General features: G+C 36.9%; 1 protein-coding gene across 1 annotated transcript; it reads right to left on the reverse strand.

Moving 5' to 3' along the window:
- Positions 1-517: 517 nt before the first annotated feature.
- On the reverse strand, positions 518-11,520 carry serpine2 (serpin peptidase inhibitor, clade E (nexin, plasminogen activator inhibitor type 1), member 2). Its single transcript, XM_055197467.2, has 9 exons — positions 11,365-11,520; positions 8,333-8,613; positions 7,653-7,880; positions 5,604-5,801; positions 3,557-3,755; positions 3,379-3,476; positions 1,379-1,465; positions 1,044-1,127; positions 518-899 (listed from the first exon to the last, which is right to left on the reverse strand). Exons 2-9 carry the CDS (start codon positions 8,586-8,588, stop codon positions 862-864), a joined length of 1,188 nt encoding a protein of 395 aa, XP_055053442.2. The 5' UTR covers positions 8,589-8,613; positions 11,365-11,520; the 3' UTR covers positions 518-861.
- Between the last annotated feature and the right edge of the window lie 809 nt (positions 11,521-12,329).

Raw genomic sequence — 12,329 nt, forward strand, 5'->3', positions numbered from 1 at the left:
TATTTTGGTTTTAGGACAACTTTTATGAAAGGTTTTGATCCACTTCAAATGTTGACTAGTGTAGTTTAGATGCATAACTAAAGAATAAACCTAGTTCTTTAACCTATTTTGTTTTTCTTGTATCTTTTTATCTCTTTTGAATTATAATCAAGGTGACAGACGAAAATATAAGAAGACGGAGAGAAGGTGTAGCTATGGATAAAATGCACATATGACAATCGGAGGAATACTTTTTCGGGGCGATACTTGCCCCTATTCCCCATCAAGGTCAGTCTTTGAGTTTTTGGCATTGGCATTTTTAAAACCCGGCAAATTGCTATGACTACAGTAAATATATATTGTCTCCTTGAAAACCAAAAACTTGTTTTTGGAAGCAACAAAAAAAAAAATACTACAAAACTGCTTGGTATAAATACACAAAACTGTTCACAAGATTAATCTGTTTAAATACCATATTTAATAAAAAGTGACTTGATGTAAAACATAGCATTCATAATATAAAACAAATGCACTAGTATTTTATTTAGGACAGTTTAATAATAATGATAAAAGAGAAAAATCACAATGTGAACAGCATTTTAGTTTTTTAGTGGCACATTTTGCAAGAATGTTTTGCACAAAACACAAATGATGAACTATGTATAAAATCTTATAAAACATTTTCCAATGATATCAGCAATCCAATACATCCTGTCGTCTAATAAAAATAAAAAGTCAAAACGAAGGTTAAAAATCCATCGGGCAACAATCAAAAATCTGTGGGTACAAAAGACACAATCCAAGACAAAAGTTTAATATATATCTGTATTTGTGGAGTGTGTTGTTGTGGGTGAATGTGCATTTAAATCTCTGATTTTTGGCTCATGGTTTGTTGATCTGGCCAGCAAACAGAAGAGTTCCTGAAAAAAGAGATGAGATTTAAAATTTGTTAGCATGGTTTCACCTACATGCTCCTGAAAACTTGTTTTACTTTAAATCTTACATGATTACTACATTTGTTTGAAATTCAGGTATGGTTTGTGGTAAGTATCAAAGGTGTGTACCTGTGGGGTTATGTCTGATGAGAAACAGGAACGGTCTGTCCACGCTCACCCATGGAGGAGAAGATCGGGCGTGCAAGACTGCAGCTGGAAAGACAAAAAGATAAGAAGAGAGAGAGCAAGAGCGAGAGTAAACAAACACATATTAGGGTCATGAGCACAGCTGCAGGGTCTTGCTGAATGAGATTCTCCCAACTTCTGACCTTCAACAACAGATTGTATGATTTCATTTCTCCCCGATGAAAGATGCGAATTTACCCATGCAAATATCTTGGATGATAGGGCATTGTTATGGCCAAAGTAAAAAAATAAATACATTTTATTACATTGTAACTTACCCGTTGCAGCAGAAGCTTTGGTTCCATCTTCATTGACTTCTATCTTTGCCTTCTGTAGTGCTTTGGACACGTGGACAGACTCTGAACCTGACACACACACATAACACAGTCTTAACACCTAATTTTAAGCATATTTATCATACTGCACTGCACACTTGTTTACATATATTTATAATCAATCATACATGACAATATGATCTTGTAGCTTATTGTGCTAGCAGCACAAACGTTATGGGTTTGATTCCCAGAGAGCACACATACTGATAAAAATATACCTTGAATGCAACATAAGTCACACTGGATATCTGCTGAATGCATAACATGTTAATGTCATTTCTGTTCTGCTTGTAATCCAACCAAAGAGAAACATCAATACATGCATACTTTTTGCTCTAGGTAGTTTGCAAAAGTAGGATTAGTGTCCTTAATAACAGTACTTAACATGTGTTTTTCCATTGTGCTTGCATTTTTGGCAAATATTACTTACAATCCTTGCGCTTTTAAAAATAGTAGTAAATGGACAGTCGTGTCATTACCTCTGAACACCACAAGAGGGCTACAGATGCACACTGCATTTGTACTAGTCTCGCATACCCAGACCTGAAGGTCAGGAAGCCATGGCCAATGGCCAAGTAAAGCCTGAGAGGCCATATGACTGACACGTAAAGCAACCAATCACGTTTCGCCTTTCGGAAATGTCTCCACATTAACAGACCGGTATGCAACCAGTAAATCATTCATTCATGAACATACCTGCAATGGCAAACATGTTAAAATATCTCTACTACTAATTGCATTAAGGCAAGCAAAACTCTTGGACGTCTTTATGCCGCAAACCTCGCATACTTTTTGGCTTTGTGTCATTTCCAGACGGAGTGTTAAAGACACAGGTCTCCCGGAAATCCTGTACAATTCAACCAATCAGAGGAAGACTTTTGAAGCGGCTTAAGTGTTTCCAGAAAAGTTTACAATATGCATCAGCATTCAGCCAACAGTTTATGGGCGTGAGGCTGAGACTCAAATTCCTCTTATATCACCCTGGTTAAATAGACGGTTTCATCGGACACACGTGCGCTGACGCGATACGCGTCTGGATCCGAACTTTACTTCCGGTTTCATTTTTTAATGGTCTGACTAGTTGCTAAACTGATCTCTTGAACAAATGCCTCGTCGAAAATAACAAATGTTTTGGTTTCCTAGGTAATCTATGTGTTGTTTTTTTGCTTGTTATATAAATTCTTAGCGGAGTTTACCGGAAGTTACGTGCGGACCACGACAGCCGCTTGTTTATGTTGTTACTGCTGAAACCATCTATACGTTGTTGCGATAACTACTATGAAATAACAATAAATTCTACAGCAATTGATAATTGATTAATCTGGCTTATTGTTCGTTATTTTTAAAATTACGTTTATGCATTTGGCAGACTTTTTTTTCAAAGCGACTTACAGTATATTACAAATTATAATTTTTTTATTAGACTGGGAATTAAGAAATGTTGTAAGAGACTGTTAACTAATGCACTGGTTCTCAAAATTGTTCCAGGGAAGCCCCAATTTTATGTAATTTTATAAAATAAATTAAGTTATTATAAATTCTCTGTAATTAAACCTCAGAAAAATAAGGCTACTAACCAACAGCATTACTTTTTATAATGTTATGTTTTGTTTAATTCCAATTTTAAGTTTTAGAAAGTTTTCTGGGGGGCCATGTAGGGAACGTACACAAGGGGGGTAACTAATGCATAACTAATGTTAATTAATGGATCGAAGTAAAAAAGGCCAGTTTGGTCTTGAAATCAAACTTAAGGTGATTAAATAAGGACCTCTCATAACAAAAGAGAATGCACTGTTTACAGATCAGCCTGCGCTAGCTTGTTTAGCATCTTTAGATATTGACTCATATTATCACACTGCCCCGCGAGACCTGTTTCATGCACCTGCAGTTCACAGTCAACAACCAGCCTGCACCCTAATGCATGACTGACAGCTGTCACTCACTCATATGTCTGAAATCAGCTTTGGCCTTATTGAACAGATCTTTGATTCCCATCGCTGTAAGAGGAGCTTCCAAATCCACCTCTGCCTCAGCCGTGAACCTACAGCGAGAGAGAGAAAGAAAGAAAATGTTAGTGGTGCTAGTTATAGATTTGACTACAGACGTTTGGCCGTGCCTTACTTTGGCATCATAAGGCGCATTCTCCTCTGAGACAGCAGTTTGGTCCAACTTTGGATGGTTGCCGTGGAAATATGTGGCAAGATGGCTGACAGGGGCGTGGCTTCTTCTGATGGCATTGCAATGAACATACTTATGCCGTTGCCATGATAGGGCAGTTCAATCACTATATACTTCAAATCATCTGGAGTGCTCGCTTGACCTGGAGAGACAGAGAGAGAGAAAGGCTTAATAGACAGGCAGATATACCACAAAGCCTCAGAGTTATCCCATTGTTCAGTTTTACGCAGTTTCTTGGAGTCATGGTGCACAGACTTTTATTAGCCCCGCTGGGAAACACAGTTTACAGGTTCCCAGGCTGCTGCAATAAACTCTTCGGAGAAAGAGTGTCACTGGGTGTTTGTAAAGTTCAATACATTAAAAATGTAAAAGACATTTATGAATTTGACACGAGACACTACGTAGCCAATAAACAAATGATCATAAAAACTGTGGTTGCTTTGTGAGCCAGAATCAAAATATCAAGTGGGAACCTAATACTGTTTTGGGAACAAAGATAAGGGGGGATAAGGTCGTCTGTGTTTGTGCCTGAGAGAGTGGGGCCAACCCATAAAATCGCAGCAGCAGCCGAATTTAATGATTTGCGCTTAGTTTTGTTTTACTTCCAGTGTCATAAGTCTGGTTTATAAGACTAAAGTAATACTGTGTGCAAAGTTTTTGACCTTATTCCTTTAATTAGCCAAATTTTCACTATATGTGACCCTGTACCACAAAACCAGTCATAAGTCGCATGGGTAAATTTGTAGCAATAGCCAACAATACGTTTTTATGGGTCAAAATTATCTATTTTTATGCCAAAAATCATAACCGTGGGTTCACACCAGCCGCGTTTGAGATGTTTAATTTGCGTCTACTGCGTCTAATTTGAACATTTTGAGTTTACTCGCTTCATTCGCGCGTGAAAGCCGCACGTTAAATTCTAGGCAGAGACATTCTTGTGGAAATTCGCGTCATGGGAGGGGCTTCTGCGACTCCGCTTGCTTCCTGTAATCCAACACTACTAGAGCAAGCTCTGGATTGGTTTACGCGGTGCGTTTTTTCCGCTAAATTTAAAATTTTCAACTTGCACGTTTGCCGCGGCAACGCTCAATTCAGGCCATTCGTGCGAAATTGACATGCGAATAAGGCGGAATCGCGTCTACCGCGCTAAACGCCTAATTCGTGCTGCAAGCGGTCAACGCGTCATCACATTGACTTAACATTGAAATCACTCGCGCTTGACGCCTTTACTGCCGCTGGTGTGAACGCAGCATTAGGATATTAATTAAAGATCATGTCCATGAAAATATTTTGTAAAGTTCCTTCCATAAATATATCAAAATGTATTTATCATTAGTTATGTGTGTTGCTAAGAACTTTATTCGGACAACTTTAAAAGGTGATTATCTCAATATTTCATTTTTTTGCATCCTCAGATTCCAGTTTTGGCCAAAACTTGTCCTATCCTAACAAACCATACATCGATGGTCATTTATTCAGCTTTAGATGATGTATAAATCTCGTATAAACCTTTTGTGGTCCAGACTCCAGGGTCATATATATGCGTTCCTTAAAACATAGTACATTACACTTGGCAGTATGGATCAATCACCCCGGGAAACTTTATTATTGCACTCTCCCACTGTCTATAAAAGATTTTATATTGTTATTAAAGTACTTGTTAGACTATAAAAACAGACACATAAAAGTTTATTGTTATTTTATTGAATAAATTGTTCTCCATGTGGTCAGCCACAATCTGGGTGCAGATAAGACCCAAGTAATTTAAATTTGACACGGTTTTATTCAAATCTGCAAGGTTATAAGGAATATTTCGATTGAAGAGTTAATATACCACAATGTTCCCAGTGATCAAATAGTTTACAAGTTTAACTGGCTTCATATCTCTGGCAAACAAATCCATGCATACCCAGACAATGACACAGGGCAGAAAAATAATTTCATAACTCAACACTTGCGTGTGTGTAAGAATTAATTGAGGAGATCTCACCCATGTTAAAGACAGAGAGCTGAGACATCATTGGCACTTTGTATGATTTCCCATCTGCTGGAGTGAAGCTCCTCGGTTTTGTGCTCTGGGCCTGAAATCGTGACTTCCACAGGCCTTTAAAGTAAATGGAATTTACCGCCACTAACCGGGTCAGAGCTGGATCCAACATGTCTGGCTGAACAAGACTGGGAATATGGCCTGATAAAAATAGTAGAGAATATTTATAAATAAAATAAGTTAGAAGACATCTGGAAATCACAATGTAATTATTCAACATAATATTTGCATGAAAAAGTAGAAAGTATACAAAATGATGGGCCAGATTTACTAACAGCTTGTGCCAGCGCAAACATCTTTTTAAATAACTACTGTCAGGATGTACTAAAGACACGAAGTAAAAATAAGTGCTGAAATAGGGGTGGACGCCGTTATTTTTGCGACTGACCTTATTGCATATGCATTTGTAGGAGTTTCCCTTCAGATGGAAAATTTATGGTAGGAGAGTATTTAAAGGGGCTGTAGAATGTAAAACTGTATTTATCCAAGTATAGATGAATAATAAGAGTTCTGTGCATAGTAATGACATATCATGAGCATCAATCAAGATTGTTTACTCCTTTTTATGTAAACCTCAAGCATGCAAAAATCTGCTTAAAGCTAATCTCAACATAACACCATGACGTTACACTCGAGATGAACGCCCCAACATTAAGTTACACAATAAATTAAAATGTTGTTACAATGCTAAAACAAAGTTGTGACTGCTGAGTTAGCGCTATATGCTAGTTAATTCTATACGCTAGCGTTTAGGCTAAAGTTCTACTATTGATGTTACAGCTACGTTTTGCCAGTCCATAGTGATAAACACAAATTGCCACTCAAAAACATCCATTAACAATCTTCAAACAATTGATTATTTCTTAAATTCTGCATCTTTGTCTGATGCAGACCAAACATAAGGTTTGTTTACAAACACACAGAGCTACAGAAGGAGCTGCTCTGTGAAACAGCCAATCAGAGCAGAGCTCTACATTATTATTCATGACCCTAAGGTAATAATAGACCAATTCATTCTAGAAGGCAAATCCTAGGGTTGTAAATGGACATGTAAAACCGTCTCTAGATACATTTTTGCACTTAACTCTTTCTCCGCCATTGACGAGTTAACTCGTCAATTAAAAGAAGACGCTTGCCTGACAATGACGAGTTTGTCCGGCAATCCGTATTTCTGCTATTGTTCACTAGGTGACCCTCTTACCCTACTTATAAAAGCTGAAAGTATTCCCTTAGGGCAAACAGTTAAAACTCCCTGTATGTTTTGACAATCGATCTGCATCTGATCTCTATCAAAAGTCCTTCACAAAAACGCAATTATCTCTTTTTCCTCAAAATTTGGTATTTTTAAAGAAACCTACCCATATTTGAGAGGTGATAAAAGAAAACAAATAAAGGTAGGATGAAACTTTGTATTTTTCTATTTGATATTTTGTATGTTTATATATTTCTAGAAGAACATTTTCTGGAAGGCATTAAACTTTTGTGAAAATCATTTTAAAAAATGCTGCCGCTGACTGGCACCTTTTTTTTAACGCTGGTGGGGAAAACGTTAATAAAGCCACATAACTTCTATGTAGATATCAGAGAACAATTTAAGAAATTATTTTAATGCATTCTTTGGCACCTTTAAATTAATCACACAAGGGTTGCTGGAATTTGCGCTACTATTTAACGCCTACAAAAATCTTGTCTTAAACACTGTGAACTAATAGATAAATGCCAATATGCGTTGCTCTTGGAAGATTGCGTCGGTCATTATGGAAATGAGATGTTGTGCCTGTCAGTAAACCACCCGCATGATCCCATCAAAGCTTTTTTTTGAAAATGCGCTGTTGCATTAATTTGCCCTATTTGGTAAATCTGGCCCTATTACGGATAAACAAAGTTGTATTATAGATATAATTTGCCTAGATAAAATAAATTCTGTAAAATTCTTTGGTTTAAGGGTTTAGAACAAACTCGCAACAAACTCAAGTTCTTCCTGATCCGTACCTTTGGTGCTGTTTTTGACCCATTCATTAATGGCATTTGCAGCCGTCTGTGGATTGCTGTAGTCAAGAGTTTGACTTTCACACATGAAGTTCTCTTTGTTGGTTGTCAGAAAGTCTTCATGCATGCTGAAACCCTTGTTGGGGAACAGCGCGTTTGCGATCGTCACAATATCAGCATTGGATTTGGTCGTCAGGGATTTATGAAGTTTCCGCAACATCTTATATGGACCTGAGAGAAAGACAAACACCAAATGAACTATTTCAAGAATATTTTAACACAGTATGTAAATTCTACCTAAGCAATAAGGTATGAGAGGCTGTGCTGTCACAGTTATAGGACATCCAAAAAAATATGTATCGATCGACGCAACTTTCATAATGTAAAATCACTAAAAGCCGTCCTTCCGCTGGAAAAATAGTCCCTGATGGACTGTGCAAAGTAACAGAATGTATCACACATGTTGACATTGCTAAGGGTCTTGTGCAGTGATACACAGAATCTCTATTAACCAATCAGGATCAAGGACTGAAACAGTTTTATTAAATTAATTTTTCAGAAGGAATTTTTTTTTAATTACTTTCTAAAAGTAATTTTAGTGCCTGTGTTGTAAACTAAATGCTAAGGATCTTAAAGATTCTTTAAACAAAACACTAAAATGAAAAAAAAAAACATTCACCCACCTGACTTCTTGTATTTGAGACCCATGAGTAGTTGGCGGCGAGTTTCCCCATGCGTCCCTGGAAGCAGCATGCCCAGAACGGACGCCACGCCGTGAGGGGACAGAACCACATTCTCCTGGGGTTTAGTCTGGACAACACTCAAAAACACCTGCAGGCCAAGATCAGAACCCCTCTCTCCATATGACGGAGACTGAGACACAACGCCACTTAAAGAGCACACCAACACCACCACAAACACACGTAGAACGACACACATTATGGAGAACACACAGGCAATTCACCTGAAGGAGAGAGAGAAAAACAAAGACAAGACTTACGGCACATTATGGCTCATAACAACAAAAACTGTACACAAACAAAACCATTTTAGTATAAAAGTAAAATACTTTGTGGCCACACTGTTAACCCTCATTTTATTTCAACCCAAATGAATAAGTACTATTACCCTAAACCCAAAATCTCCTCTATAAGTGTTTTTACTTTAACACACGTATTGCATGATTTCCCTCATTCAGCAAGAAATTTTAGGTTGAATCAATTTGTTATTTTAGCTAATTTAAATCTCTGGATTTACAAATGTTACCCATCATGAATTGCAGCATGCATAAATAAATAATAATAATATTATGTGTTGTTTTGCTGTTTGTTGTCTTTATTTATATTGTTTTTTTGTTATCATTGTTGGTTATTATTTTCGTGGTGAAGTTAAAGGGACAACAATGGTAACCATAATCAAATCTCATGAAGTAAAAAAATGAACTCTTCAAGGGACACTCCACTTTTTTTGAAAATATGCCCATTTTCCAGCTCCCCTAGAGTTAAACATTTGATTCTTACCGTTTTGGAATCCATTCAGCTGATCTCTGGGTCTGACGGTACCACTTTTAGCATAGCTTAGCATAATCCATTGAATCTGATTAGACCATTAGCATCACCCAAAAAAATTAGCTAAAAAAATATTTTTCCTATTTTAAACTTGACTCTTCTGTAGTTTCATTGTGTACTAAGACAGACGGAAATAGTCCCCTTAGTAACTTTCAATGGCAGGGGACTATTTTCAGGCACTGCGTGATATCATTGTGGCTGCTGCTGCCATGTTACAGCAGCAAAGTCCTTATTTATTTCGCCAGAATGAGAGTATAGTTCCTAGCCATATTTGCCTAGAAAATCGCAACGTTTACGTCGGTCTTAGTACCTGATGTTACTACAGAAGGATCAAGTTTTAAATAGGAAAATATCGATACTCTTTGGTTATTTTTTAGCACGATGCTAATGGTCTAATTAGAGTTAATGTATTATGCTAAGCTATGCTAAAAGTTGTACCGCCAGACCCGGAGACCAGCCGAATGGCCTCCAAAACGGCACGAATCAAACGTTCAACTCCAGGGGAGCCGGAAAATGAGAACACCCTCAAAAAAAACTGGAGTGTCCCTTAAGAGCTCATCTTTTTACTTCATGAGATTAGATTATGGTTACCATTATTGAAAAGTATATCTAATTTATAATCTAACAAGGATATATTGCCGGACTGAGACATTTTATGTTCAATGAACGAAACATTTTAATTGTCTGTTCAGCAATCTTAAGTACTTGTTTATTTAACAAAGCAAAATTGAAATTTTTTAGGCAGTGAGTTACCCTATGTTTTTTAAGTTGAATCAACTTGTCTGGGCTTAAATTATTTATGTGTTAGCAGTCTTATAAATCATAATAATAATTGAACTCATGTAAAACACGTTAAAACAAGCAAACAAGACCAAACAGATAGTTGTAACTCCAATTGGATGAGCTGGCTTTACTGTGGTTTATCATCCAGACGATTACAACATTTACAGACCACATACATCACAGATTAGCATCTCTTAACCAAAAAAAGCTCACACACATCAAAGCCAAACCATCAATAAACAAAAGTTTTTCTTTAACTAGATCTAATCTGTATTCTCCAAAGCACAAAGTTTTACCAAGACTCATTCAGACCATGTTTGCGCAAACATTTCTCCCAAAAAAAGTCCTGCTGTATCCTGACACATAAACCTGTGCTATTGTGTTTCCCATTACAGCCCTGCTGCTCAGGAATTTATTTGATTAAAAAAGTGTGTGCGTGTGTGCTTGCGCGTGTGTGTGCGCGCGCATGCACTCAACACAGTAGTCAGCCCATAAAAAAGCCATCTCTGCTAATATAATAAGGGGTTATTGAGCGTAACATTATATAATATGTAATGTACATAACGCAATTAACGTATATAATACATTATACAACGTATAATACACATAATGTACATTATCCATTATAACATCACTCTGACATACATTCGCTAACATTAACCAACAATGAGCATGAGCAATGCAAGTACAGCAATAATACATCGGAGTTCATGTTAACATAAGCATTTATTAATAGCCTTCATTTTATAAATCTAATGTTGTTGTTTACAGTGGCTAAGACACACTGAACTAACATAAGCAAATGCATTGACTAACATTAACAAAAATTAATAAATGCTGGAAAACTATATTGCTTATTGTTTATTCATGTTAGCTAATGCATTTAATGTTAACAAAAACAACTTTATTGTAAAAAAAAATGTGTGTTACTGACATAGGATACAGACTACATCGTGTGCATCTCATGTGTCAGCCCGTGAATTATGATTATTATTTGCAGTCAATAAAAAATATTATTACTATTATTGTAACTTATGCAGTTAAACAGATCTGATCAGAGGATGTAAAACATACAAAAGTAACGCGTTAGTTCACGATCGCAGGAAACTTTTAATTAGCAACTGCGTTTAACAAACTTAACGTAGTATGCGCACAGTCACAGGCGGTTGTCTACACAACTTATCGCAAAACCACAGAAACACAACTCATCACTCACAGCTCTCCATGTGTAAACAATACCGTTATATCTACACCAACAACAAATAGCCATAACTAACGGTAGCTGTACATTCGGCTGTACACAGTTCCTGCTTCTCAAATAACGCAAAACCAAATGCAAGCTTGACATTAACCTTGTTACGCACCTGTATTTCTTTAGAGACTTGTGTTAAACAGCTCTTGCTCGTGTCCTACCGCTAGTGTCCGGGTTCCTCCAGTTTCGCGATACCGCGCCCCCGTTTATTTCTGTCTGTCCGCAGCGCTAGACCCCGCCTTTTCTAATGACGTGTTCGCTTTCATGCACCGCAGCACAGATTGTTCAGCATATGACATCAAAGTACCGCGAGAGCGATTCAAAAGCTGTGTCCCGCGGTACTGTGATGTCATACGCCGACTGGTCTGCGCAGCGTTGCATGAAAAGGAACACGCATAACTACAAACATAGGTTTTATTGAATATTAATATTAGGTAAACCTCGTTTAAACATTTAATATTCATTCAATCACGTAGCACTACTTAATTTATTTGATTAATATTTATAAGAAAATCCTTTAACGTGGTATAATGCTGCTGGGAATGGTGTAGGAAAAACCTGGGGTGAAACTTGTGTTACTTTTTAATCTGTGTGAACAAGAAATGGCAGTATGGTGTATAAATTATAGCAATTAAAACATCATTTAAGCATTACTTTAATACAGACCTGTTATGCCATCAAGGGTTTATTTAATTGGAATAAATTGTGACACTTTCTCCTTTCATCTCATTGACAAAGAGTTTCCAACTTCACACTAAATAAAAAATGTAGTCCTACTACATTGCACTAAATGAAAATCAGGGTTCCCACGGGTCCTTGAAATCCTTAAAAGATTGTGAATCTAGGGGGAAAATTCAAGGCCCTGGAAAGTTTTTGAACTATACATACATAGATACAGGTCATTGAAAGTGTTTGAATTTATTTTATGCAAAGAAGTTTTCTGGAAAAAAAATACATATAGTTCCAGTGTAGGATAATATCATAAAAATTCTAGCCTTTTAAGCACACGTGGTAAACTGATTGCTTTAAATGCTTATATCTTCTGTATGCGAATGTTGATTCATACCAAAATGCTTT

The sequence above is a fragment of the Misgurnus anguillicaudatus genome, chromosome 24 (genome assembly GCF_027580225.2).
Source record: "Misgurnus anguillicaudatus chromosome 24, ASM2758022v2, whole genome shotgun sequence".
Classification (NCBI taxonomy): domain Eukaryota; kingdom Metazoa; phylum Chordata; class Actinopteri; order Cypriniformes; family Cobitidae; genus Misgurnus; species Misgurnus anguillicaudatus.